A 23,991-nucleotide genomic window follows, 5' to 3' on the forward strand; every position below is an offset into this window, starting at 1 on the left:
GTCTCTTTTCAGAGTTGCACCACTTTAACTTTAAATCAGTTTGAGTGTCAACACAAAGTTTTGTACAGGTTTAACTGTTTAAAATAACACCTTTAGTTAAACTGGTGCTACTTTCAATATAGATTAGGTCTTAGTTACAGGGGTAGGGTGTTTTATCTTAACAAGAGATGTGGTGAATTTCCCATCATTTGAACTGTTTAAATCAAGACTGGGTGTCTTTCTAAAAAAGATGTTCTAGTTCAACCCCAAATTGTTGGGATTAATGCGGGAATTAGTGGGTAAAACTCTATGGCCTGTGCTTTCGAAGGAGGGCTGACTGGCTGATGAAAATGGTCCTTTTGGTCTGAAAAAAATAATCTATGAATCATCTTTCAGAAAAAGAGCTTTTCTCCCAATTGCTTGCCTGGAGTTGGAATTATATATTCTTTATATATGAAACAGCCTGACTATTCCTCTCAGTTGCCCTCTTAGGCAGTCTTGCCTATTAGTTAATGATTTATGAGACAGTAGTACCCAGATACATTAGTTCAGAGTTAGGCCCAGGGTACTTTGAACTCTGTACATATAGAGACACTAGTTTGCCAGTCTCCCAAGTGCTCCTCTAGTAAAAACAGAGTAAAGATTTTTCTAAGGTTAAGAACCAAATGAAACAAATATTGATTTAAAAAAAAAAGTACCACTGCTATGGGGCACAAACACCCTATTTTCCTTTGCAGGTCACCTTTAAAGTCAATTCTGTAAGTTCTTTGTAAGTCATTGAAAATGTGTGGATATCTTTCTCAAAATAACTTATATACCATGTTTTTTAGACAAAACTTCTCCCAGGAGTCAGTGCATGTGGAGCAATGGCAGGAAGTAATAGAGCCTTGATCCTGCAACTGGATCCCTGGTTGTGTGGCAAGACCCACTGAAGTTGCAGGAGAGAGGCCTTTGTATCCACTGTTATACCACCTGTAGCAGACCCCAACATAGATACATTAGTATGTTACCAAAACTTAGGAAAGTGAAATTTCTTTTATCTAAAATGAAAAGCAGCCACTGAAATAAACAGTTGTTACATGTTAATTTGCTTATTTATAGCATAGGTTCACACCCTGGAAGTCACAAACAGGTTTCAAGGGATTGCAGCCATCTTCCTTTTCTTTTTACCTAGATGGCAGGAAGGTCCAGTAATCTGTTTCCGTTCTAACACAGGGTCCCAATATGGAAAGGGTTGAGAACCAATGCTGTACAGTTTTTCTCATGGGGACAGCCTGAAGAGATGCACATGGTGTTTGAGAGGTACAGTGGGACAAAAGTTGAAAAAAGTCATGCCACCGTGGTTCAGTGGAGTGCACACTATACAGTGCCCATCTACACAACAATTTTTAAGTCTTAAAACTTCATTCCCTAATAAGGTTATAACGAGAGTTGGTAGAAATTATTTAAACAATTTTGTTAAAATCTGAATTGTTATTAAAAAATTTCATATAAAGAAAATGTTGAGAAGGAATTACATGAGTGGTAAAAGGTTACATTAAGCACATAATTCCTATGTTAGACATTAAAGAACTATACAGTAAGAACTATATATTCCTCTTAGTGAGCCTCTCTTTCACAAACAGGCCCTGTGCTAGCCTCACACGGTTCCTGCTTAGCAAATAGAGAAGGTGGTTACCAAATTCTATGGACGACTTCTTCTCTCCAGGTCTGATCTCCTCAGCCCTCTGGTCTATCTCGGATTGCCTCAAGGCAAGGCCTTGGCTTCCTGGAAACCCCTTTGGCTCACAGTCCTACTCGAGCCCACGGAGCAGAGTTTTGGCTACTCTGTCTAGCAGCATCTTCAAGTGTCAATTAAAGAATTCCCACAACAGTAATATAATTTGCTTGATTTTTATACTCTTTTTCCTCAAAGGAGTCACATGTCTTAAAGTATACCTAGAGAGCTAGTGGCTACTAATTTTTACCTAATTAATACTTTAGAAGGAGACAGCAGAGTAGTGCCAACTGAACATTACCCCACATTCACTCCTTTATCAATCATTCAGTTCAGCCCCCTGCATGATGTCCTTCAACAGGATTGAGATGCCACTGTCAGCCCATACTCCACTCAGGATGTTCTACACTTTGCTTTCAAGTGGACATATTTGCTGACTCAAAGATCTGTATTGATCATACACACAGCGTAGAGCCAGTCAGTTTCACCTCTGCCAACTGCCCAGGGGCGGCTCCAGGCACCATCGCACCAAGCGCATGCCTGCGGCTGCAAGCCAAGTGGGGCGGCCTGCCAGTCGCCGTGAGGGCGCAGTCAGGCTGCCTTCTGCAGGAGGTCCGCGAGTCCCTTGGTAATTCTGCCCACTGAAGGTGCGGGACCAGCGACCTCCCGCAGAAACGCTGCCGAAAGCCGCCTGACTGCTGTGCTTGGGGCAGCAAAATACATAGAGCCACCCTTGCAACTGCCTGATGCTAGGAGAAGGATTTTGCTCCCAGAATCCTCTTTCGCAGTTCAGTCATGTCAAGCCATGTTCTCACCATTCATTCAGTTTGGCCACACCAATTTGGCACCATCTCAACAGTCCCCCTTCTACAGGTAAAGTTAAACTGTGCTCTAACATTGTCAGGTTAATGCTAACTACTGTGTTATACAGTCCTGGGGAAACATTGCTGTATAGATGGGCTGACAACACTGAGCAGCTGCTGGTAGATGATTTTTTTTAAATAAATAAACCACAAACTTGGATGCAGAATAGTTTTATTAGATTTATTGAGGAAGTGACCTGTTATTACATTGTCTGTGTAACACTGAACCATGCAGAGGACCCCTTCCAGGGGCAGGAAGGAATGAGCCAATGTGACTGGAAAAACATCAGTTTTACTAGAGCAGCACTTTAAAAGAAGTTGTTAGCTTTTCAAGAAAAATAAGGAGCAAGGAAAAGGAAGAAGAAAATGTCAGAAGAAAAAAAAATTGGTGCAGGCACAAAAGGCCTCCAGGGAAGGCTCCAAGCAAAAAGTCAGAACCAATTTCTTTAACCACCTGCAAGAGTGCCTAGATGCTGGTAAGAGGCAGTGAACCCAACTGGTGATGAGAGAGGACACCGGTTCTTGTGTGATGTGCACTGATGCCTATGGGATATCCGTGTGGGGGGCACTGTTGCCCAGGGGGTACCCATGCACTGATGGTCACAGGAGGCCCACGTGGGGTGCATGGCTATCCATGCACCAGTGTCCATCTGATGACCACGTGGGGTGCACTGTTGTGCATGGGATGCTCATGCAGCGGGACCCTATATCCTCCCACGCGGGGCGCACTGTTGCACGTGGAACGCCTAAGCGGGTGCCTAGCGGAGACAATGGTGCTGGCCCCCTTCCCCCGGGCGGGGACATACAGCCGCCACCGCAGCGGCTGAGGGAGCCGGGCACCAGGCGAGCTGGAAGCGGCGCAGGCTGCTGTCCCGCACCGGGCGGGGCGGTCCCTGAGCTGGCGCTCGGCTCCTCCTCGGGCTCCGAGCGCGGCAGACGGGAGGGAGGATCCCAGCCCCCTCCCCCGGCGGCGGCCGGGCAGAGACTAGCGAGCGAGCGAGCGCACGGAGGAGGAGGAGGCTCTGGCGAGCGCCTCCCTCCCGCTCCCAGCCGAGCGCAGCGCCCGGAGCATGGAGCCTGCCTGAGACACTCCGCGGGCTCCGGCAGCTGCTGCTGCGGCGCACAACATGGAGGCGGCGGCCTCGCTGCTCCTGCTGGCCGCCGCGGTGCTTCAGTGCCACTTGGGCTCGCTGCGGGGTGAGTGGGGGGCGCTCCCGGCGCTGGGCCCCGAGGGGAGCCGCTGCCTTTTGTTGTGACTCAGAAACTTCCCAGCTCCTGGTTCTGCTGCTCCGGGGGGCTGGAGACGTGGGAGCTGCGGAGCGCGTGGGACCGGGGCGCACGGGGCTGGGGATCCGGCACGAAGGGAGCTGGGGGGCAGCGTGCAGCAGGCTGGAGGCTGGAGGCGCAGGGCGCGTGGGACGGGGGGAGGAAGGGGTGTGGGAACGGGGATCTTGGGGGGCGCAGGAGGGTGCTAGGTCTGGGGGGTGGAGAGGGATGCCTGAGAGGAGTCTGAGGCAGAGGGAGGAGGGTGCGTGGCAAGTCGCTGTGTTTTGTGCGGAGTTTGTTTCCCTTCCCAAAAAGAGATAGGGACGGGGAGGGAATCCGAGGGTCCCACACACGCAGGAGGGAGGAGAGGCGCATGTGGTGGGTGATCCTCCCTTTGGAAGGGGGCACGAGGATTGTGTGTCCCCTTTTGGGGGGGTGGATATTAGATGGATTCTCTGGGGGTCTTCCTTCCTTGTTGGCTAGTGAGTGGCGGTAACTCCCTCTGAAAAGCTGTTTCCCCTGGGGATCAAGCAAAAGGCGACTGCAGTAAACATGTGTATTTTAAGTAGCAAGACAAAAGTTTGTTCTTGTCCCCAATGCTTTGCGGCCTCAGCCAGTGATTTCTCTGGGGTTTGGAGGAGCTGGTGTCGGGTGTCAATCACAAGCGGAATCAAACTTTTGGCAGCGTTGGAGTGGGGGTGGGGGGGAAAGGAGAGAAGCTGTCTGCCCACCCCCCTTATTTTAAAGTTGAAAAGGAAAAACTTGCTTGACTTGTGAAATGTAACACTTGAAAAAACACCCTGTTCTGAGCAGATCTAAGGAGAGTAAACCCTGAAGAAACATCCAGCCATAGTTGCAGCCAGCGTTTGTCTGAGCATGAATTCAGTCCACCAGGCACAGTTCCATCTCAAATCGTTGGGTGCTTGAACTCGGAATCTCCCCATTCCCTCACCGTGTGTGTTTTAAAATCTCAAACCTGACTTTGGATTGACCCACTTTTGTTTTGGCTGTCCTTATTTCCCTCCCAAGCTTTGCTTTCCCATTTCAGCATTGGGACTTGCAGGGGGCTTTCCCAATTACATTTTATAATCTTCACTCCATTCAGTGCATGAACAAATGCTTGGCTTTGTGTTCTTACAACCCTGCATGAAGACAGTTGTTTTCTCTCTTTGCAGTGCTCTAAGCAGCACTTTGAAGTAACAGTATAATAATTTAAAAAATCCCTTCTCCCCCAGCAACCATGAAAAGGGGTCTGGGATTTGCTCATCTGCTTTCTTAATGCATGCTGCTTCAGTTCTGCCTTTGTACCATTGCAGACAGGGACTCCCAGTTGCAGACAAGAGACTTGGACACGGCCACTGCTGCTTGTTATCTGCTTGATACTCCACCTCAGCGCTTAGCAAACGGAGGTTTAATAGTTGCAATTTCCTAGATAGTTTAGAAAATGTAGCAGCGTGGCCAAGATTAACAGAACATCACCTCAGGGTCTTTTTTTTGTCAGGCCACCCACTTTTTCAAACCATTTGTAATTATCAGAACTGTCATTTAATACAAGTGGTCTGACCAATTTTCGCCAGAGCCATCATTTTCTAATTTTAGTCCGGGCTATCTATTGCTGTACATTTAAAAACTGTTTGTACCCTTGTAAGCAAGATATGTCCCTTTCCTCCCAAAACATTGAATCTCTTCATAAACTAGTAAATCCAGAAAGTCAGTGATGTCTAAAGTTAAACCTCTTGGAATTAATTTTTAAAATGCTGCACAAAATGTAAAGAGAGAACATACTGTTGATTGTTCACTTTTGGACATTTCTCTGGGTTTAATGAGATCCATGTTCCCAGCGGACTGAATTTAAATGCAGAACTTTAGAAAATAGAGTCCAATCTACAGTAGTCTTTAAAGGGGGAAGGTTAGACCATAAACAAGTCTGGGGTTACCTCCTCAAATTAATTTGTTGATAGTTCATCTTTTAAATAACATATTTCAAAGAGTAAACAAGTGTAGTGTTTGCTTGTAAAGTTTTTGGAAAAGGGCATTTATTAGACGTTCCTGAATCACAACTAATCACCTCTTCTTTCAGTTTTGAGACTAGAAGTGATCGTATATATCAAGATGTTTCTATAGAGACTATGGGACATGCAAAAGCCTTTTGTCCAAATGCACTTGTGTTTTTTTTTTGGTAATTAGCTAACGGGGCTCAGTTCTGAATCCTAATTACACTACTTCTATTTTCTGACTAATATTTGGTGTTACTGTAAATTGAATTGGATGGGACTTCTGAAGACAACTCACCTGTCACTTTTTTCTTTTTATAAAAGTATGAGCAAGCTTCCTCAACTATATGTTATCTTCTGTTTTATGGCTGGTATACACTATGTAAACATACTAGAAATGTCTGAAACATGTAACACACTCCATATTACTACCTCCAAACACTATTCATATTGCCCTAATTTCAGTTCACAAGATCAAAGCATATTTTTCGAAGTTTGAGATAAAAGTGTTTATGACCAGTTTATAAAGAAGCTTATGTTTTAAGCTTCCATTCCTTGAGATCCCTGATTCTGTAAACAGCACATGCGTAACTTTAAGTAGGTGAGTAATCCAATTGACTTCAGTAGAACTGCCTGCTTAAATCACTTAAATAGGAATACCCATTTGCTTTAAGTTAAGCAGATGCATAACAGTTTCCAGGATTGTGGACTTATTTTGATTTTTTTTCCTATAAAGTTTTAGCAAAAGTTTAAAGTATTATGATTTAAATATACAAAGACAAAATAGTTTTGCTACTAAGTAAAGTTCTTGCTCCGAACATGAAAAAGTCAAGGTTTGTTGTTCTAAAGTTTAAGGATAAAGCTGCATGAGGCGTGAAGTGATGGTTGTTGTATAGACTCTGAACAAGGGAGACAAAACAAATAATAATGAAATGTTGCAGTTGGACACTTCCTTGAAAGGAGAAATGTTTCTTTGGAGGGACTCTCGCAAGTTTAGCAACAGAAATTTTCAGGTGAGGAGATATTAATCTGTCCTGTATTCTTCTTGTCTGTAAATATTTTATGGAGAGGCCCTTTAAAGATGTATTACTCTTGTACTTTGTGTTGTCCTGTGGAATTTGTATGTATCATTTGATTTTTTAAATTTTTTTTTAAATCAGAAAGTAGTTGGAATTGTGCTTAGTTATGATTATTTGCTTAAACCCCAGTAGCAAAGAAGTAAAAACCATGAGTTCACAAAAGTTTGTGGGTAACAATTGTATGCAGTATTCTAGCATATTTTCCTAAAGTTATAAATACATATTAGTTTTAAAGCTTTTTTTTCTTTTTAGGGCTATGAACAGTTGCTTGTTACTAAGAGATATGAGTTGTATATATAGAGAGAGCGAGAGAAAGAGGAAGGATGGTTCTTGTGACCAAAGAAGAGATTACATAAATCTGAGAGCATATTTGACTGATATGTTATGGGAAACAAAAAGATACATTTGGATATATACTTAACATAGTCATTAGATAATGTGTATTGCCAGTTACAGCCTAAAACTAATTAAGTACAGATATTCCAGCCAAATTGTGACAGATGTTGACTTTGTTATGGAAAATTTGGGGAGAGGCAGGTTATGTGGGAATCTTCATTTGCATTTCAGTGCAATTTCAATGTATATCTATTCTACCAGGCTGCCTTCATAGATGCTTCAGTAACCTACATGTGATACAAAAGGGCGGTTGCTAAATGCATAAGAAAGAAAATATTTAGACTTAGCTATAAAGTTTGTCATTCAGATATTTTAAGAGCACTCAAACGTCTTTCTGCAGACAAAGGATAATAACTTTAATTGTCCATCCTTTAAAGAGTTTAATTTAGGCATCAGTTTGAAGTATGTCTTCATCTGTTAGTTCTGGATACTTTAAAATTACTCGACATGAATCTGTATGTAGTGCATAAATCTGTGAGACACATTACTTCAGGACAGTGGGAATGTATTAGGTCAGTGTTCTAGTGTGAATTTCATCACTGCATCTTGCAGTATTGAACCATTTACTCAGCTTGAGCTCTTATCTGCGTAGACAGTTGTTGCACACTCAGACCATATTAGTTAATAAATCAAGATTTGAATTTTAAACAACCCGTAGATTGGTATTATCTATAGAACATTAATGCCTTATATCTTCGTATCGTAAAGTTCAAAGCAGTTTTGTGACAAATGCAGTAAATTGGATGCTTTTTAAAAACTGTGCGCTCCTGATTATTACCACTTGTTGTAAACATTGGATATTAATGTTTTACAATGTTGAAGTGAAAAATACCCATCTGTGTGTATGTGGCTTATAAATTAGGTATGTATCGTTTTGTAGTTTGGCTTCTCATTAACATGTAGTCAACAAATTAGACTGAGAGTATGGCAAGCTGTCCACTCTCTCTCAAAGCAGAAATGAAATGAAAGGGGTCCAGAATTTGTTGTGTGTAGAAATAGTTCTAATGAGAACAATGTTTTATTTTTTAAGTTTCATGTTAGAGTCATGTCTTATTACACAGTATCACTTGAAAATGATCTGCAACTATACAGGAGGGAATGTTGAATTGATTCTTAATTTATTTTGAAAAGTCTACTCATTGCATAGCACTTCGTGTAATATAGAGCAAGAAAATTACCTCTCATAGTTTCTCCTTATGCCTTTGGCCTTAGAGCTATTTACTTCTTTTACTTCTGCAGGTGCAGAATATCTCATGGAAGGTGTTAAGGCTGAGAAAACAAAAAGCTAAAAACAGTTCAAAGAAACACAATTGTTATTGTGCACTCTAGATCTGTGTGTGATATCAATGGGAGTTTCATCTAAAGAATGCAGGTAGAGAACAACTCCTCATTGTACCAGAGGCCAGCAAAAATGCAGTTGCATTCAACATAGAATGGAGGTAGTAGTAATATTGTGCTTAGAGAGGCAAGGTGCATGGTTGATTTTCCTTTCTGACTTGGAAGTGCTGTATTACTTTCAAGGAAAATGCGTCCAGAAACATATAAAGTGAACAAATAATTAGTGTATTGGCTGGGGATGTTGGTTGGCCAGAGCCACAAGGTAATTGGACATTTGGCCTGTTTTGATGTGATGGATATGTACGCTTACCTGACAAATTCCACAGCTGGGACTTCATAACTGGAAAAACACCTCTGGACATCCCTACATCTGTTATGTAAAACTGGAGAAAGCTAGGGGTAGAGGCAAAGGATAATAAAGGTAGCTTTTGGGGTGCAGGGATGGCGAGAGACAGCTGGGGTAAAGAGGAGTAGAAAAAAGAAAAGTTGCAAATTGCCCTCGAGCTCCTGCTCAATGGCTATTGGGCCACAAAAAGCTGGTGATGAGCTCCAGGGAACTTTAAAAATAGGGTGCTTGGGAGGTGGGGTTGGGAAAAAAGTTAATAAACAAGGGTTCTAACTTCTGGCTGCTATTTTATGTTTGTGTGTTCTCCCTTTGCTAGCTCCTGCCTTTCATAGATGTGGCCAGTGTGCACAGTCACACAGTTTAACTAAAGATGTGATTTTAAACTGATTTAGTTAAACCCTAGTGTGCCTTTTGTGTGTTTTCATAAATCAGTTTTAAACTTGATTGATAGCAGTTTAACTTTCCCGCTGTAAATGTGGAGAAACTGTTATAACCAGTTTTAAACCAATATATACCTGTCCACACAGGCTCGTTGTGGAAGAAAATATTGTATAAGCAACTACAAAATTGGTTTTAATTAAAATGCAATAGTAAGAGGGCACATTACACCAACAGTTAGCCCCAACAGCAGTTGCAATACGGTAGAACCACTGTTTCATGAACTAACTGGGGATTAAGGTGTTCATAACATCAAAAAGTTCACAAAATTGTGACTTCACAAAATAACTGGGCGTACGGTGCATAAGTTGCGATATGGGGCACTGCATTGCTTCTTTCTTATCCTTCAAACCTCTGCAAAAGGTTTTCCAATGCAATGAAAGTTTCAGAAAGTGAAAGGATGTTGACTTTTTCTTCATTGGCATCTTTTTGTTATGTGATTTTCCCCCCCCCCCAATGTTTTGTTGAATAACTGATTGTAAGACTGGTGTCCATAAAATCGGGAGTGTACTATAGCAGAGTTTGTGGTGTATTTGTAGATGGTGGCATGCCCCCAAAGCATGCACCTATAACTATTAATGCACGCACTGCTGTGGCTTACTGTTATAATAGCAGTTACTGAATAATACTTGACACTTAAAATTTTCCAAGTGCTGTATAAATATTAACTAATCCTAAGTACCCTTATGAGATAAGGATATTATCTTCCTCTTACAGGTAGGGAAACTCAGGAAGACAGGTTAAGTGACTCACGTATAGAGGCTGTCTATGAGTATGTCTACACGGGAGCTGGAAAGGTATAAATTCCAGCTTGAAGAGTTGTTATTGCACTAGCTCTGATCTTTTAGGTAGTTCAATAAAAATACAAGTGGAGCTGCAGTGGTGGGAAGCGCTGCTTGCCCCAAATAAGTATCCAGGGTCTTGGACAGGATTGTACTTTGGGCAGCTAGTCCTTCCCACAGCTTGTGCTGTTGTGGCAGCTAGACTTCTACTTTATTGTGCTAGCTTTTTGAGCGCTTGTGCGGGAACCAGGAATGTCTCATCAAGCTGGAATTTGCACTTCCAGCTCCTGTGTAGACATCCCCTGTGTAATTTGGGAGTGCCTTCTCTCTTTCTCCATCTGCTAGACCATGCAGCTTTGCTAGATTAGTCAGCTGTTACTCTTTTCACACAGTATTTTCATGTATTATTCCAAACCTGTCTTGAAAACTCAAGTAAAATAGTATTTATTTTGGAGTGAGTGTGGCTAGTATTCTAAATTGTAACTTGCATTTCTGTTGTGAAAACCTGACAATTAAAATGTTAACATTTTACTTCGCGCAATAACAGAAAGTAGGGAAAACAAGAGTACTTGTGGCACTTTAGAGACTAACAAATTTATTTCAGCATGAGCTCACTTCTTCAGATGCATAGAATGGAACACACAGTCTATGTGTTCCATTCTGTGCATCTGAAGAAGTGAGCTGTAGCTCACGAAAGCTTATGCTGAAATAAATTTGTTAGTCTCTAAGGTGCCACAAGTACTCCTGTTCATTTTGCAGATACAGACTAACACGGCTGCTACTAAGAAATTAGGGAAAGTATTATGATAAAATGAGATTAACTTTCAGATCTACCCAGAGGCAAATACCGTAGGCACCGTCATACAAAAAGTATTTTGCTACTAATTTTGGGGCTCCATTTCAGTGGAAGTTTTGCCTTAGTAAGGAGTGCAGAATTGGGCTATTTGGTGGTGTTTTAGAGTTCCACAGCATTTCATGCTGATGATTCCATGTTTTTCTTTTTTCCTCCTATAAACTTATTTGTGGATATAAGCTGATTTAAATTACACACATTATTGCAGTTAAAAATAAGTGGATATTAATTTTAATACATCACTTATCTGCACTTTTAAAAGTACTTGCTTGACATGATAGTAATGGTGTTACAGCAATGCTAATGGGATTTTTGAATCTCAGCCTACAAAAGCAGAGAGACATTTGGAGTTAAAGGATGGGTGTAATTGAAGACAGAACTTTGGCCCATGGTTTCCTTTTCTCCTAATTGTAACTTGTTACATTTAGCATTTGAAAAAGTCTGAAGCAGGGTAGTGTTGTGTCCAATACATATTTCCAAACCTATGGACAGTGGGGAAATGCTGAGGACAGAATGGAAGCACTAACTGTACTTCTTGGCTTTTGTGGGTTGGTCAGACGGTTAACATTACTATAACTCAATTTTGTACGTATCCATTTCCTTTTCTTCTGTGTCAATACTAGTTTAAACCAAAGCAAAAGAAACAGAGGTGGGGTGGGGAAATGTACATTGCACTTCTATAATCAGTGGATTATTGACCTGCCTTCTGAGCTTTTATGGAATATCATGTCAACAAATGTTCTTGTATGTTAAATAATACTATCTAGAATCTGTGGTGTGTGCTAATTACATCTAGCAATAATTCTGTATGCATTTGAAAACTCAGTATTTTGTTTGGTTTTAAAATACAGAGATGTTTAGTCTTTACCTGCAAATTTTGCTATTTTTAAATAAAGGATATTGGAGTTTTATATGAACACACTGGCACTTCTCTAAATTAAAAGTGACCAAACCAATCTGAAAACATGTCTTTTAAAGAGAAAACGAGTATGTTTGGTCACCTCAAGTAACACATCCCTGTGAGAATTAGACTGTTCTGAATTAGCTGCCACGTGTTACACTCTCCACCTTCCATTTTGCTGATTATTCTTGAATAAAGACCTAGGTTTTGTCTGACTGTAAGTGATAAAATACGTCTTGGGTGAACCTATCCCTGTGAGCAATGGTGTTCTGAAGTAGCTGATGCGTGCCACTTTCTGACCTAAAGCTTTATATCTGCATAAAATGCTGTCATCCTCGCCCCACTTACATTTTGCAAATGCTCCTGGAACAAAGAACTGGGTTTCTTCTGGTATAAATGACAAAATAATTCTGAGGTCACCTCAAATGACATGCCCCTGCAAGTGTTAGCCTTCTCTGAAGTAGCTGACATGCATCGCTCCCTGGCCCCAAGTTTTGTTTCTGTGCGGTATGCACACTCACACTTTCCATTTTGCAGACTCTCCAATAAGGAATTGGCTGTCAATGACAAAATACTTTCTGGGTCTTTTCAAATGATACATCTACACAATCATTTGACCATTCTGAAGATTCCTGTGTATGCCACACCATGATGCAGAACTTCATTTATATGCACAGCACTGGCCTGTTATGCACTGCCTCTCCATCACCTCGTTTTTTCAATAAGGAGCTAGGATTTCAATCAACATAAGTGAAAAGGTGCCTCTTGGGTCACCCCAAGTGGCCTGTCACACAGAAGTTGGACTGTTCCAAAGAGACTTGGACATGGCACTTCTGACCCAAAGCTTTGTTTCTGTGCCAGGACTGTCTCATTCCACCCCCCCCTTTCCATTTTGAAAGATGTGTAAATGACGACTCTGGTTACTTCACATGTAACATCCATGTGACCATTAAAGTGTTCAAACTCTGCAAATGGTGCATGGCACGAGCCAGAGTGAAGCCTTAGTTCAGGGAGTGGCATGTTCTGGGGTCTTCCGGCTGAGCCAGTGGTTGTGTCGATGTCATTTGAGGTAACCTGAAAAATATTTTGCTGTTTATAGTCAGTCATTTATTCAAGGAATGAGTCCATTGTGGAAAGTACTGGTGGAGTGGTGGTGTGATACGTAGTGGCATTTTGTGCAGATGTAAAGCTTTGGGTCAGGGAGTACGTGTGCCAGCTACATATCAGTCTAATGATCATAGGGGTGTGTCATTTGGGGTTACCCCAGGCATTTTGTGTCTTGTGTATCCACACATCTCAGTTCTTAATTCAAATTAAGAGAAGAGGCAGTTGCAGCATATGGAATTGGAGGCTTGTTTGCATCTCAGAAAAGCGTATTCTGAAAACCATGAATATATATTTTTATAAAATTCTGTCTTCACTTATTTGGGTGAAATTAAAAAAGAGAATTAATTTGGCCTTTGAATAAGAAACTGAGAATATAGAACCATTCTGCCTTGTGCTTTTTGACAGAGTTGTTAACCTTCCACTCTTATCATGAGTTATAACCCAAATATGGCTGACCTGTAATTCTGACACAAGGGACTGCATGCATAGCATATTTAATATTTTTCTTAGCTGCTGTAGGTTAATACAAAATCAGAATGTTGTTTTGCCTAACCTTTGTAGCTGCTGAATTGGAAAACTCTGGTCTTTTATTTGCTAGAACAGGGATTGGCAACCTTTGGCATGTGGTCTGCCAGGGTAAGCCCCCTGGCGGGCCAGGCCAATTTGTTTACCTGCAGTGTCTAGAGATTTGGCCGATCGCGGCTCCCACTGGCCGCAGTTTGTTGTCCCAGGCCAATGGGGGTTGCAGGAAGTAGCGTGGGCCAAGGGATATGTTGGCTGCCGCTTCCTGCAGCCCATATTTACTTGAAACGGTGAACCACGGCCAGTGGGAGCCGCGGACGCAGCAAGTAAACAAACCTATCCGGCCTACCGGGGGCATACCCTGGTGGCTGCGTGCCAAAGGTGGCCGATCCCTGTGCTAGAAGGTAACATTTTTGTCCATTGTGTTATAAACCATTCAGTATCATATTCAGTCACAATAATATTACTAAAATGGAAATTTAAAGTAGCTTCTGAAGCATCAATTTTTAGAAATATTTTTAGTGATTTCAGATAAGGTGTAATATACCGCCCAACTGTACATCATTTCAAGGCATGTCACTCATTTTAGGCCCAAAGTTACCTGTGTTCTACACAAAATTGATGTCTTTTCATTTTAATTGTCGAAAATGATCTACTCAGAAATAATCATGAAACTGAGGTTAGAGAGACAGAAATCTGCAGTACAGGAATTAATGCCCCAGCGTTTTAACTTTCCAGCAGGAATAATTGTTATATTTCATTTTGGGGTTTTGGGCATTGGCTGCCTGAGGCATAATGTATTAAACAGAGAGGGAAATGATTAGTCTTGGAAATCTGTATTGATAGCTTATCTGAACATTTTGTGTGAATGTGCAGGGATGGCAGATTAAATTGCAATTTGAGCATTCTTGTTCCCAAATGAGTGAAGATGCTAAATGCCCCTGAGTAGACTTTTCATTTCTGAGGTCTGTATAGCTGTAGATGGTATAAAGCCTTCTACATTGTGCGCATATGACTAGTTGGGTAAAAGACCTCTGTAGCTATGGCAAAATTTTGTGTGTCTGGGTTTTAACAGCTACTTTTTACAGTCTGGATACAGTTAAGAATATTGCTTACCCTGGTTCCAAAACTTAACTTGCAGGTGTTCAAGTGACAGAATGGGTACTTTAAAAATAGTTAAATCAACAGCTGGTCATACTTACCTGAGCTCCATGTAGTGAGATTTAGGTAGGGTGGGGAAAATAAAAGAAAAACTAGTGAAACCTTAATACATTGCACTTTAATTATTTGCAAGCCTCCCTCCTTTTCCCCTTCCAAAATTCACTGAGCCTGGATTTTCATTTCATCCAGTCTAAAATTTAGATCTTTTGCTCCCTGTGCAAAACCCCACTACACTAGGTGGCAGCTCCTGCTTTGGAATCTGCTAACAGAAGGAAAGCCTTCTCTGTGTGACTTTTTGAAAGCTGTATTTCCAACTGGAAGTGTAGATCTGGCCATGGAGTTAGCTGGATGTGAACAATGAAAACCCCCTTCTCCCCCCAAAAGGTGTGGGTTTTTAAATTGATTTCATTGTCTTTCTGTGTTTGATTTCTATGAACATTCTAGCAAATGACATTACTGGCAGAAATGTGCACGAAACAGTAAGATTTACGTTAACACAGGACAATACTTGCAGCAGGCAAATTTTTGAATTTGTGATTTGTAAGAATTATGCTCATCTGGTCAGGGAATGGAAACGTGCTATGAGTTTCGTGGAAAACGAACCCATACCACTTGAATTGTATATACAGAATTCTTGCAGCTGGTAAGCTCATGAACAATCTGTAATTCATGGCTTGTTTGTAGAAATTATTTGACAATTTCTATGAACAATGAATACATTTAGGAAAAATCACTGTTAGTTCATGGACAACTTGTGGCCAAAAAGAGTAAATATGTTGAATGTTGTCATTCTCAAATATTTTTCCAGCTCTAATAATTTCCATTGATCATGATTACTAAATCAGCATTTGCAACTGAAAAATGAAACACACAAGTGGGAAATTTTTCAAAGGGCAGAGAGTTGGGCACCTAATTGTTGTTTGTGCCTTTCCTCCTCCTCCCAATAGGCTGTTTTAAAAACAAAAACAAAAACAGAAAGCAACCATTTTGGGGTGAACTTTTCCCTCTTGCAATGAAACAAATCCAGAATGGTGATTGCAAAACTGATGCTTCAGCTGCCTGCTAATACTTGCATCATTCTGATGTTTGCAAATTTAAATGTTTTGATAAGTTTTGCAGTCATTTTGTGCAAACTGGAGAGGTTCTATATAAGCCAGCAAATTGAGAAATGCCTGGCTTTTACTTAAAAAGACTGATCATTACTCAGAGCTAAAATGTTCTACCAGACCACTTTATTCCCTATGGAAGATACATTTATGCCTAGCAGTGCTGTAAATGAGCTGACATAGGCAGGAACAAAACTTCCTTAATGTGTTGGGCTTGATCTTAAACTGGCTGGATTAGACTCAGTTGGATAAAATAGGGGGAGGAAACACTTTTTGGAAGGGGGCTGCTAGTACTTCTGTACCCTCAACTTGAGACCTTTTGTCAACTAGTTTCTCCCACTTCAAGGTTTTGTTCTGTTGATGTCTAACTTGAGAGTAGAAGAGGTTGTTCAAAGCACAATTTTTGGCCAGCATTCCAACCCTGCCCTTAGTCCTCAACTCATAATCCTTAAGAAAGGCAGTATTGCCTACTGTATAGAGTGCTGGACTGGACTTGGGAGATACTAGATAGGATGTGACTCCCACATCAACCACGCCATCCGGGGCTCGTTTACCTGCCATCTACCAATGTGATATGTGTCAGCAGTGCACCTCTGCCATGTACATTGGCCAAACCGAACAGTCTACGCAAAAGAATAAATGGACACAAATCTGACATCAGGAATCATAACATTCAAAAACCAGTAGGAGAACACTTCAGTCTCTCTGGTCACTCAATAACAGACCTAAAAATGGCAATTCTTCAACAAAAAAATTTCAAAAACAGACTCCAATGTGAAGCTGCAGAACTGGAATAAATTTGCAAACTGGGGATACCATCAGATTAAGCCTGAATAAAGACTGGGAGTGAGGGTCATTACAAAACCTAAATTTAATTTCCCCAATACTAATTTCTCCCTACTGTTACTCACACCTTCTTGTCAACTATCTGTAATAGGCCACTCTCTTACCACTTCAGAAGTTATTTTTCCTCCCTTGGTATCCTGCTGTTAATTGATCTATCTCATTAGACTGACCTCGCACTTGGTAAAGCAACCCACATCCTTTCATGTATTTATACTTGCTCCTGTATTTTTCACTTCATGCATCCGATGAAGTGGGTTCTAGCCCACGAAAGCCTATGCCCAAATAAATGTGTTAGTCTCTAAGGTGCCACAGGGACTCCTCGATTTTTGAGAATGCAGAGAGGCCTGTACTTGTCTAGTAGCAGCCTGTCCCAATTTACATGCTTGAGCTTCTGGTTTCATACCATACTAGGTCCCTCCTGGAACAGACCCTCTTTTTCAAGATCCACTCAGTATACCACATCTTCCTCTTAGCTTGTCAGTATTTTTGTTAGTTTGTAAGCAATTCTGGGCAGGGAACTTGTCACATTGCATGTCTGAAGACCTAACCATGCCAATGGCACAATTATGTATGTGCATATTTAGACAGAGTGGTCAAGGTGATCAGTCTTGGGAACTTGTTGGGTAACTTCTGCTCCTTCTTTTGAAAGGAGGAGCACCTTCCCATCTCTGGCTGGTGTCCTTCCTTCTTGTGTTCAGACCTAATAATGGCATTCACACCTTTTCATCTCTACTTCAGATTACAGGTAATGAGCTCTACTTGGACTATGCATGAAAACCACTCTGGAGCTCCAGCTAATGAGCAATGTAGTGGGACCTGCTTTTTATTCAAGGTGGGCAGATAAGAGCACGTTAGACCCTTGATCTGTGCTCTGAATTAGCTCTCACTTCACATTTTGGTGCAGTTGAGGGTCTTGGTCATTATCCATAAAGCTTTAAATGGTGTGTGTTTCAGTTACCTTGGAGATTTCTGTACTCCACCCCCACTATATCCTGCTGTGGCAATTAGTGTTGATGAGAATACTTTGGTCATCGGTCCCCAGGGTGGAACTCAGAGCATCTGTGGGTAGAGCACTTCTGGTGCTGGGGTCCTCAGTGGAAGAGTTCACTCAGCCAGAATCTTGCCATTCCTGGGGAATGATGCAAGCCACTTCTTGTTTTCTCCTAACAATGAATGTTGGAATCTCTGTAACCATTGGCCTCTCACCTGGTTATTACCTGAGGCTGATCTTTTTGAGTAAGTTTCAGTGGGTGATGAGTGAAGATGTGGAGGATTGTTCCCTATTTTGAGAACTGCGGAGCAGGAGTAACACTGTGTATGACCCCAGGAATAACACAATCTATTTAGCATCCCAGGGTATTCCGGTTCCTGCTCGTGTAGTCCCTGCGTACGCCAATTCATTGGTTTCAGTGGTGGGTGCATGTGTGTAAATGCTGCAGGGCTAATCCAGAATGTATTTGATAGATGTAGGTAAGGATTGTGCCATAGCTCTGCACTTTCCTGAATAACCAAACTATGTAGGATCAGTGTCATCTGGGTACATAAAGGAATTTGTTTCTCGCTAAAGCAAATTACAATAGCTGGAGGGTAGCTTGACGTTTTTTAACAGGTTCTTTTGTCATCTACTTAGTAACACCTTGCGGTTTAGAAATCAGCGTTGCTAGTGGATTAAGTTAAATCAGAAAAAAGCACTCTTATTCTGGAATAAGTTACCACATGGGAAGCTATTCCAGAATACTTTATTCTTGTCATTTCCCCATGTAAACCAGCTCTAAAGCTAACAGACATGCTGTGGGAATTTGGGCACTGTATAATAGATTTATTTTCAAGAGTTTGGCCTATTCTGCTGTTCAGGGTGGGTTATAAATTGGTTTACTATTGCTAGTTTTTCAGACCAATGCAGCTGCTCAGATCAGCAAAGGAGTTCTTGGTGCAAGCACCTACCTGCACACTCTTGAAGATGAGGATCAGATGTTTTTGGTGAAATGTGCCTGCTTCTGACACTCCTGTTGACAATCTGCAAATGCCCAAAGTAGCTGACCTTCAAAGTACGTGACAAGATCTATCTCTTAGGCCAAGTGACTGTTTGACTATGAGCCATTGCTTGCCTTTAGCATGTAAATACTGTGGTGTAGAGTCAGTAGTCATTACCTTCAGTAAATTAAGGGGATGTTCTATGCTGCCTGTCATGGTCAGTTTAAATAATTTTGCTTGGTTTTGAATTGGAGCCCAGATGCTGCAGAGAGAGGTGCATTAAAAGCAATGAACTAACATATGTGAGTTTAAATGACGGTTTAATCACTGTTTACGTTACAGGCAATCTGCTTGTACAACCGTACTCCAGCTATTTGTTTATGTACGTTACAAATTGAGAGAGGGCTTGAAATAGCATCTTGCCCTGTGATGAATACCAGCATGGTATTTGATTTTGGGTCACTTCTGCTAACTGTGCGATTATTGCTCCTTGTGTAAGCCATGATATCTGCAGAACCTCATTGATTCTGTAAAGCCTTATAACAGTTGGGTGACCATGAACTACTACTAATGAAAAGCCTGTGCATGTTTACTTGAGTCTTAGGCAGCAAAGGGCACATGTGGAGGCCGATAGGCTAAAAATATGACCTGCCAGCTGCTGTGTTCTGGATTACAACTGCACATACCCAAAGTTTTGTCCCCACTTTTCTGGGTTGCTCCTTTATTGGGAAGTATGAGTAGAATGCCGAATTTTACAAGAATTCTCCCACGGGGTGCAGGAAGCAGAATTTTGTAATTTTAAATGCACGGCTTGCACACAAGAATAGAGCAGTCACAGGTGGGTGGAGGGAAGCATGTGCACACAGCTATGATTGCAGAGAGGAACTTAGCACTAGTTGTTATTGTAAGGGCTGAACCCATTGTTTATCCTAAGAAATGATCTGCACATTTTTTTTAAACCTCTGATCAGCAGGACACTGGGAACAGGTCACTGTGAGTGTTCAGATAGGTCACATTTTCTTACCACATATGACGATATCTCTTTCAGTACAAGGTTTAGTTTCTGAGGACTCTGGGTTTTGTCTCAATCACTGTGGCTCTTTTAGAGGGTCAAAATGGGTGGCAAAAGTGGTTGCCTTTGTTTAATGCACCTTTTCCCTTTTTCTCTGAGTAATCAGAGGGAGGTGAGATTGAAAAATCTGCTAGTTCTTTACCATATTTGTTCTCAACAGTGTCTCATGTAAGTGGCCAAACCCAGGTGCTTTTTCCTTACCTTATTTGGAAAGAATGTTTAAAGCAGAGAGTATAGACTTATTCAAAGGCCCCTCAGAAATAGTACCAGTTGCTAGTAGAGATCTTTTAGCTGGAGAGCCCCGAACCATTTAAAGATACAGTGCAGACTGTTGTAAATAGAAATCTGTTACCTTCTCCTTCCCTCCCAGGTTCTGTTACTGAGAATATTGTGATGGAAATACATTCAGAATTTTTTTTTGACCTGTGACCTCCTTTTTGTCTTTTGGAGTGAAGTTACACCGAGTTCTGTGATGCACCTCTACCATTAGTGATGTGTTTAAAGTGTTATTCCCAGTATCTGAAACGACAGATATAGTCCTCCAGAGAAATTCTGAAAATTCTTATTAAAAGAATGAGTCTCTTAATCTCAAAATGAGACTACTCTGAAATTTTTCTGTTACTAAAACAGAACACATCTCTTTACTGAAAGAATTAGACTTCTTAAAGGATATTGACTCTAGCAAAGAGAAAGCATTTGAACCGCATAAACAATTAAAAAACAAAATAAAACATCTGTAACTCCAGGTTATCAGTAATTTACAACTGGATTTTAATAAATTAGAATAGTTTTTCTTCTCCAAAGGCAGACTTTGTTGTTGTTGGTTTTTTTTAAATTAAAACCAAACAATGACTTTTGGTTCATCAGCCAGTTACAGGCACTCTCGTTAATGATTAAACTGGCAGCTGATCATTTTAGGCAATTACACTGTTGTTACACTTATTGCAGTGTCATTCAGCAGGTTCCCTAGTACAAGGGTGTGCCTGCGCCCTAGGAGAACGCCTGTGGCTGGCCTGTGTCAACTGACTCAGGCTGCAGAGCTAAAAAGTGCAGGGTAGTAGTTGTGGCTCAGGCTGAAGTTCGAACTCCTGAGATTCTCTCCCCTCATGGGCTGGAGCCCGAGTGTGAACATCTAGATGGTAATTTTATAGTCGTGCAACCTGAGGGCCCCACCCTCATCCCCAGATGGGAGTGAGCTGACACGAGCCTGCCATGGGTGTTTTATTGCAGTGTAGGATACCCTAAGAATCCTGAAATCTGCTGGGCAGTTTTTTTGGGCTAATATATTATTTGCCAATAAATGCTGTTTCAGTGGATCAAAACTATTAGTGAATTTGACACACATTTTCCAAATAGATTCTGACCCCCCCTCACCCCCCCAAAAATGTTGGGGTAGATGGACAAGGATTATAGGTGTCATTCACAAAACAGCTGGTGGCAGTAACGTCTTTAAACCGAATTGCTCAGTGGTTAGCTCACTTACCTGGGCAGTGGGAGATCTGGGTTCAAGTGCCAGGTTCAAATCTTCACTCTGGAGCAGAGTGTCCCCCTTCCCAGGTGAGTGCCCTGACCACTGAACTACTGAATATTTGGGGGTGAATCTGTCTGGGTGAAGATGTTCCGGGCTGTATAAATAAGTAGTCATTGGAGCAAGGACTAAACTTGAGTTTTCCACATCCTAGCTAAGCTCCCTAACCACCAAGCCACAGTCTATTTCTCACACTCTCTCGTGCCCGATGACTTTTCAAGTATTTTGTACAGAGTGAAAGAGCTTCATAAGAGAGATTGCGAGAGACCAACCCCAGATGCTAAATTGCCAGATGATTAGGGCGCTCACTTGGGAGAGGGAAAGCCTGTGTTCAATTCATTGAGCCAGAATGAAGATTCAAACCTGGGACTCCCACATTCTAGATGAGTGTTTAGCCACCGGGCTATAGGATATAAAGCAGAGGCAGTCAATTCTTTTTTTGTCGAGGTCTAGGTTTCTTGGACAAGGTATAGTTAAGGTCCAGACCCCAGAGAAAAGAATAATAAAAACAACAGCAATAATAAGTATATAAAAAGGTCTGTTCAAAAGCGTCTGGCAGTCTGAATTTGGCCTGTGGTCTGCCTATTGACTTTCCTGATATAAAGGGACCACTGCCATCTCCTCTGATTTTGTGGAATTTACCCCTTCATTTTCTTTGCTTTTATTAAGCAAAGGTTGATGTCCAGAAATGAAACATTTTGTTTGACTGGAAATGAATTTTTTTGTCAAGTTTTTCAATTTTCCAAAAACTCTGAAAAAATTCGGTTTCAATTTGATAAGGACCAATTTTGTTTTTTTCCAGAACTGTCAGTGACCCATAAAATCAATTATATTCCCTTTGAGGTGGGCCTGAGGATGGGAACACCCTCTGGAAGAAGGAAGAATGTGAATGGGTTTCTAAGAAAGAAAGTTGCTTAGCAGTACCTATGATCTGTTCCAGCTCATGGAGATATTTAAATATAGAGGTTGTTAAATAAAATACTTCCAAACTCTGCAAGTTCTGACATTCTTGTAAACTCCAGACCACCGCTATGGGTTTAACAATAACAAACTTAATTGTCCAACCCTCTCTGAACCAACAGAAATGTTGGTTTGCCACGTAGTATAAATATGTCCATATTTATATGCACTTTTCCCCAAAGCAGGTACAAATATGCTGTAGAACTTACAAACACCAACAATGGGAAACAGGTTGCACGGGTCCCAATCGCACACAGTATAATAACATAGTGTCAGCTCCATATCCACTTTGTTTAATCTTAAATGCTTAAATCCTTATAAACTGCATTAATGTAAAGAGAATTGAAATTGTGGTGTTGGGAGTTCAGACTGTATCCTGAATTGTGCTGTCTGTATCGTACTGAAATATTCTGGGGGTAGTAACTATAGGATTGTTACCATTGGAACGACCACTGAACATAAGAATGGCCATACTGGGTCAGACCAAAGGTCCATCTAGCCCAGTGTCTTCCGACAGTGGCCAATGCCAGGTGCCCCAGAGGGAATGAGCAGAATGGGTGATCATCAAATGATCCATTCTCAGTCACCCAATCACAGCTTCTGGCAAACAGAGGCTAAGGACATCATCCCTGCCCATCCTGGCTAATAGCTATTGATGGACCTATCCTCCATGAACTTACCTAGTTCTTTTTTGATCCCTGTTGTAGTCTTGGCCTTCACAACATCCTCTGGCAAAGAATTCCATAGGTTGACTGTGCATTGTGTGAAAAAATTTGATACAGAAGCTGATTTAAATGATAGCTTACAGACAACAGTTAGTAGTCCTGCAATTTCACATTTGAATTCCATTAGAACTCTTGGGTGAATACCATCTGGTCCTGGTGACTTATTATTGTTTAATTTATCAGTTTGTTTTCAAACCTCCTCTAATAACACCTCAATCGGGGACAGTTCCTCAGATTTGTCACTTGAAAAGAATGGCTTAGGTTTGGGAATCTCCCTCACATCCTCAACCGTGAAGACCGATGCAAAGAATTCATTTAGTTTCTCCGCAATGGTCTTACTCTCCTTGAGTGCTCCTTTAGCATCTCGATTGTCCAGTGGCCCAACTGGTTCTTTAGCAGACTTCCTGCTTCTGATGTACGTAAAACGTTTTTTGCTATTACTTTTTGAGTCTTTGGCTAGTTGTTCAAATTCTTTTTTGGCCTTCCTAATTGTATTTTTATACTTCTTTTGCCAGAGTTTATGCTCCTTTCTATTATCCTCATTAGGATTTAATTTCCACTTTTTAAAGGATGCCTTTTGCCTCTCACTGCTTCTTCCACTTCGTTGTTTAGCCATGGTGGCTCTTTTTTGGTTCTCTTACTATGTATTTTAATTTGGGATATACATTTAAGTTGAGCCTCTATTATGGTGTCTTTTAAAAGTTTCCATGCAGCTTGCAGGGATTTTACTTCTTGTGTTGTACGTTTTAATTTCTGTTTAACTAACCTCTCATTTTTGTGTAGTTCCCCTTTCTGAAATTAAATGCTACAGTGGTGGGCCGCTGTGGTATTTTCCCCGCCACAGGGATGTTACATTTAATTATATTATGGTCACGATTGCCAAGCGGTCTACCTATATTCACCTGTTGGACCTGATCCTATGCTCCACTTAGGACTAAATAAAGAATTGCCTCTCCTCTTGTGGGTTCCAGGATTAGCTGCTCCGAGAAGCAGTCATTTAAGGTGTCAAGAAACTTTATCTCTGCACCAGTAGTTAAG

At 41.3% G+C, this 23,991-nt stretch overlaps 1 protein-coding gene across 1 annotated transcript in view; it reads left to right on the forward strand.

Annotated features, from left to right (window-relative positions):
• Window positions 1–3,620: 3,620 nt before the first annotated feature.
• Window positions 3,621–23,991, forward strand: part of LRP5 (LDL receptor related protein 5) — a 255,556-nt gene continuing 235,185 nt past the window's right edge. Inside the window, 1 exon segment of the mRNA XM_030562148.1 lies at window positions 3,621–3,756. Within this exon segment, the coding sequence (XP_030418008.1) occupies window positions 3,687–3,756 (70 nt within the window). The 5' untranslated portion in view covers window positions 3,621–3,686.

Source organism: Gopherus evgoodei, chromosome 4 (genome assembly GCF_007399415.2).
Source record: "Gopherus evgoodei ecotype Sinaloan lineage chromosome 4, rGopEvg1_v1.p, whole genome shotgun sequence".
NCBI classification, from domain to species: domain Eukaryota; kingdom Metazoa; phylum Chordata; order Testudines; family Testudinidae; genus Gopherus; species Gopherus evgoodei.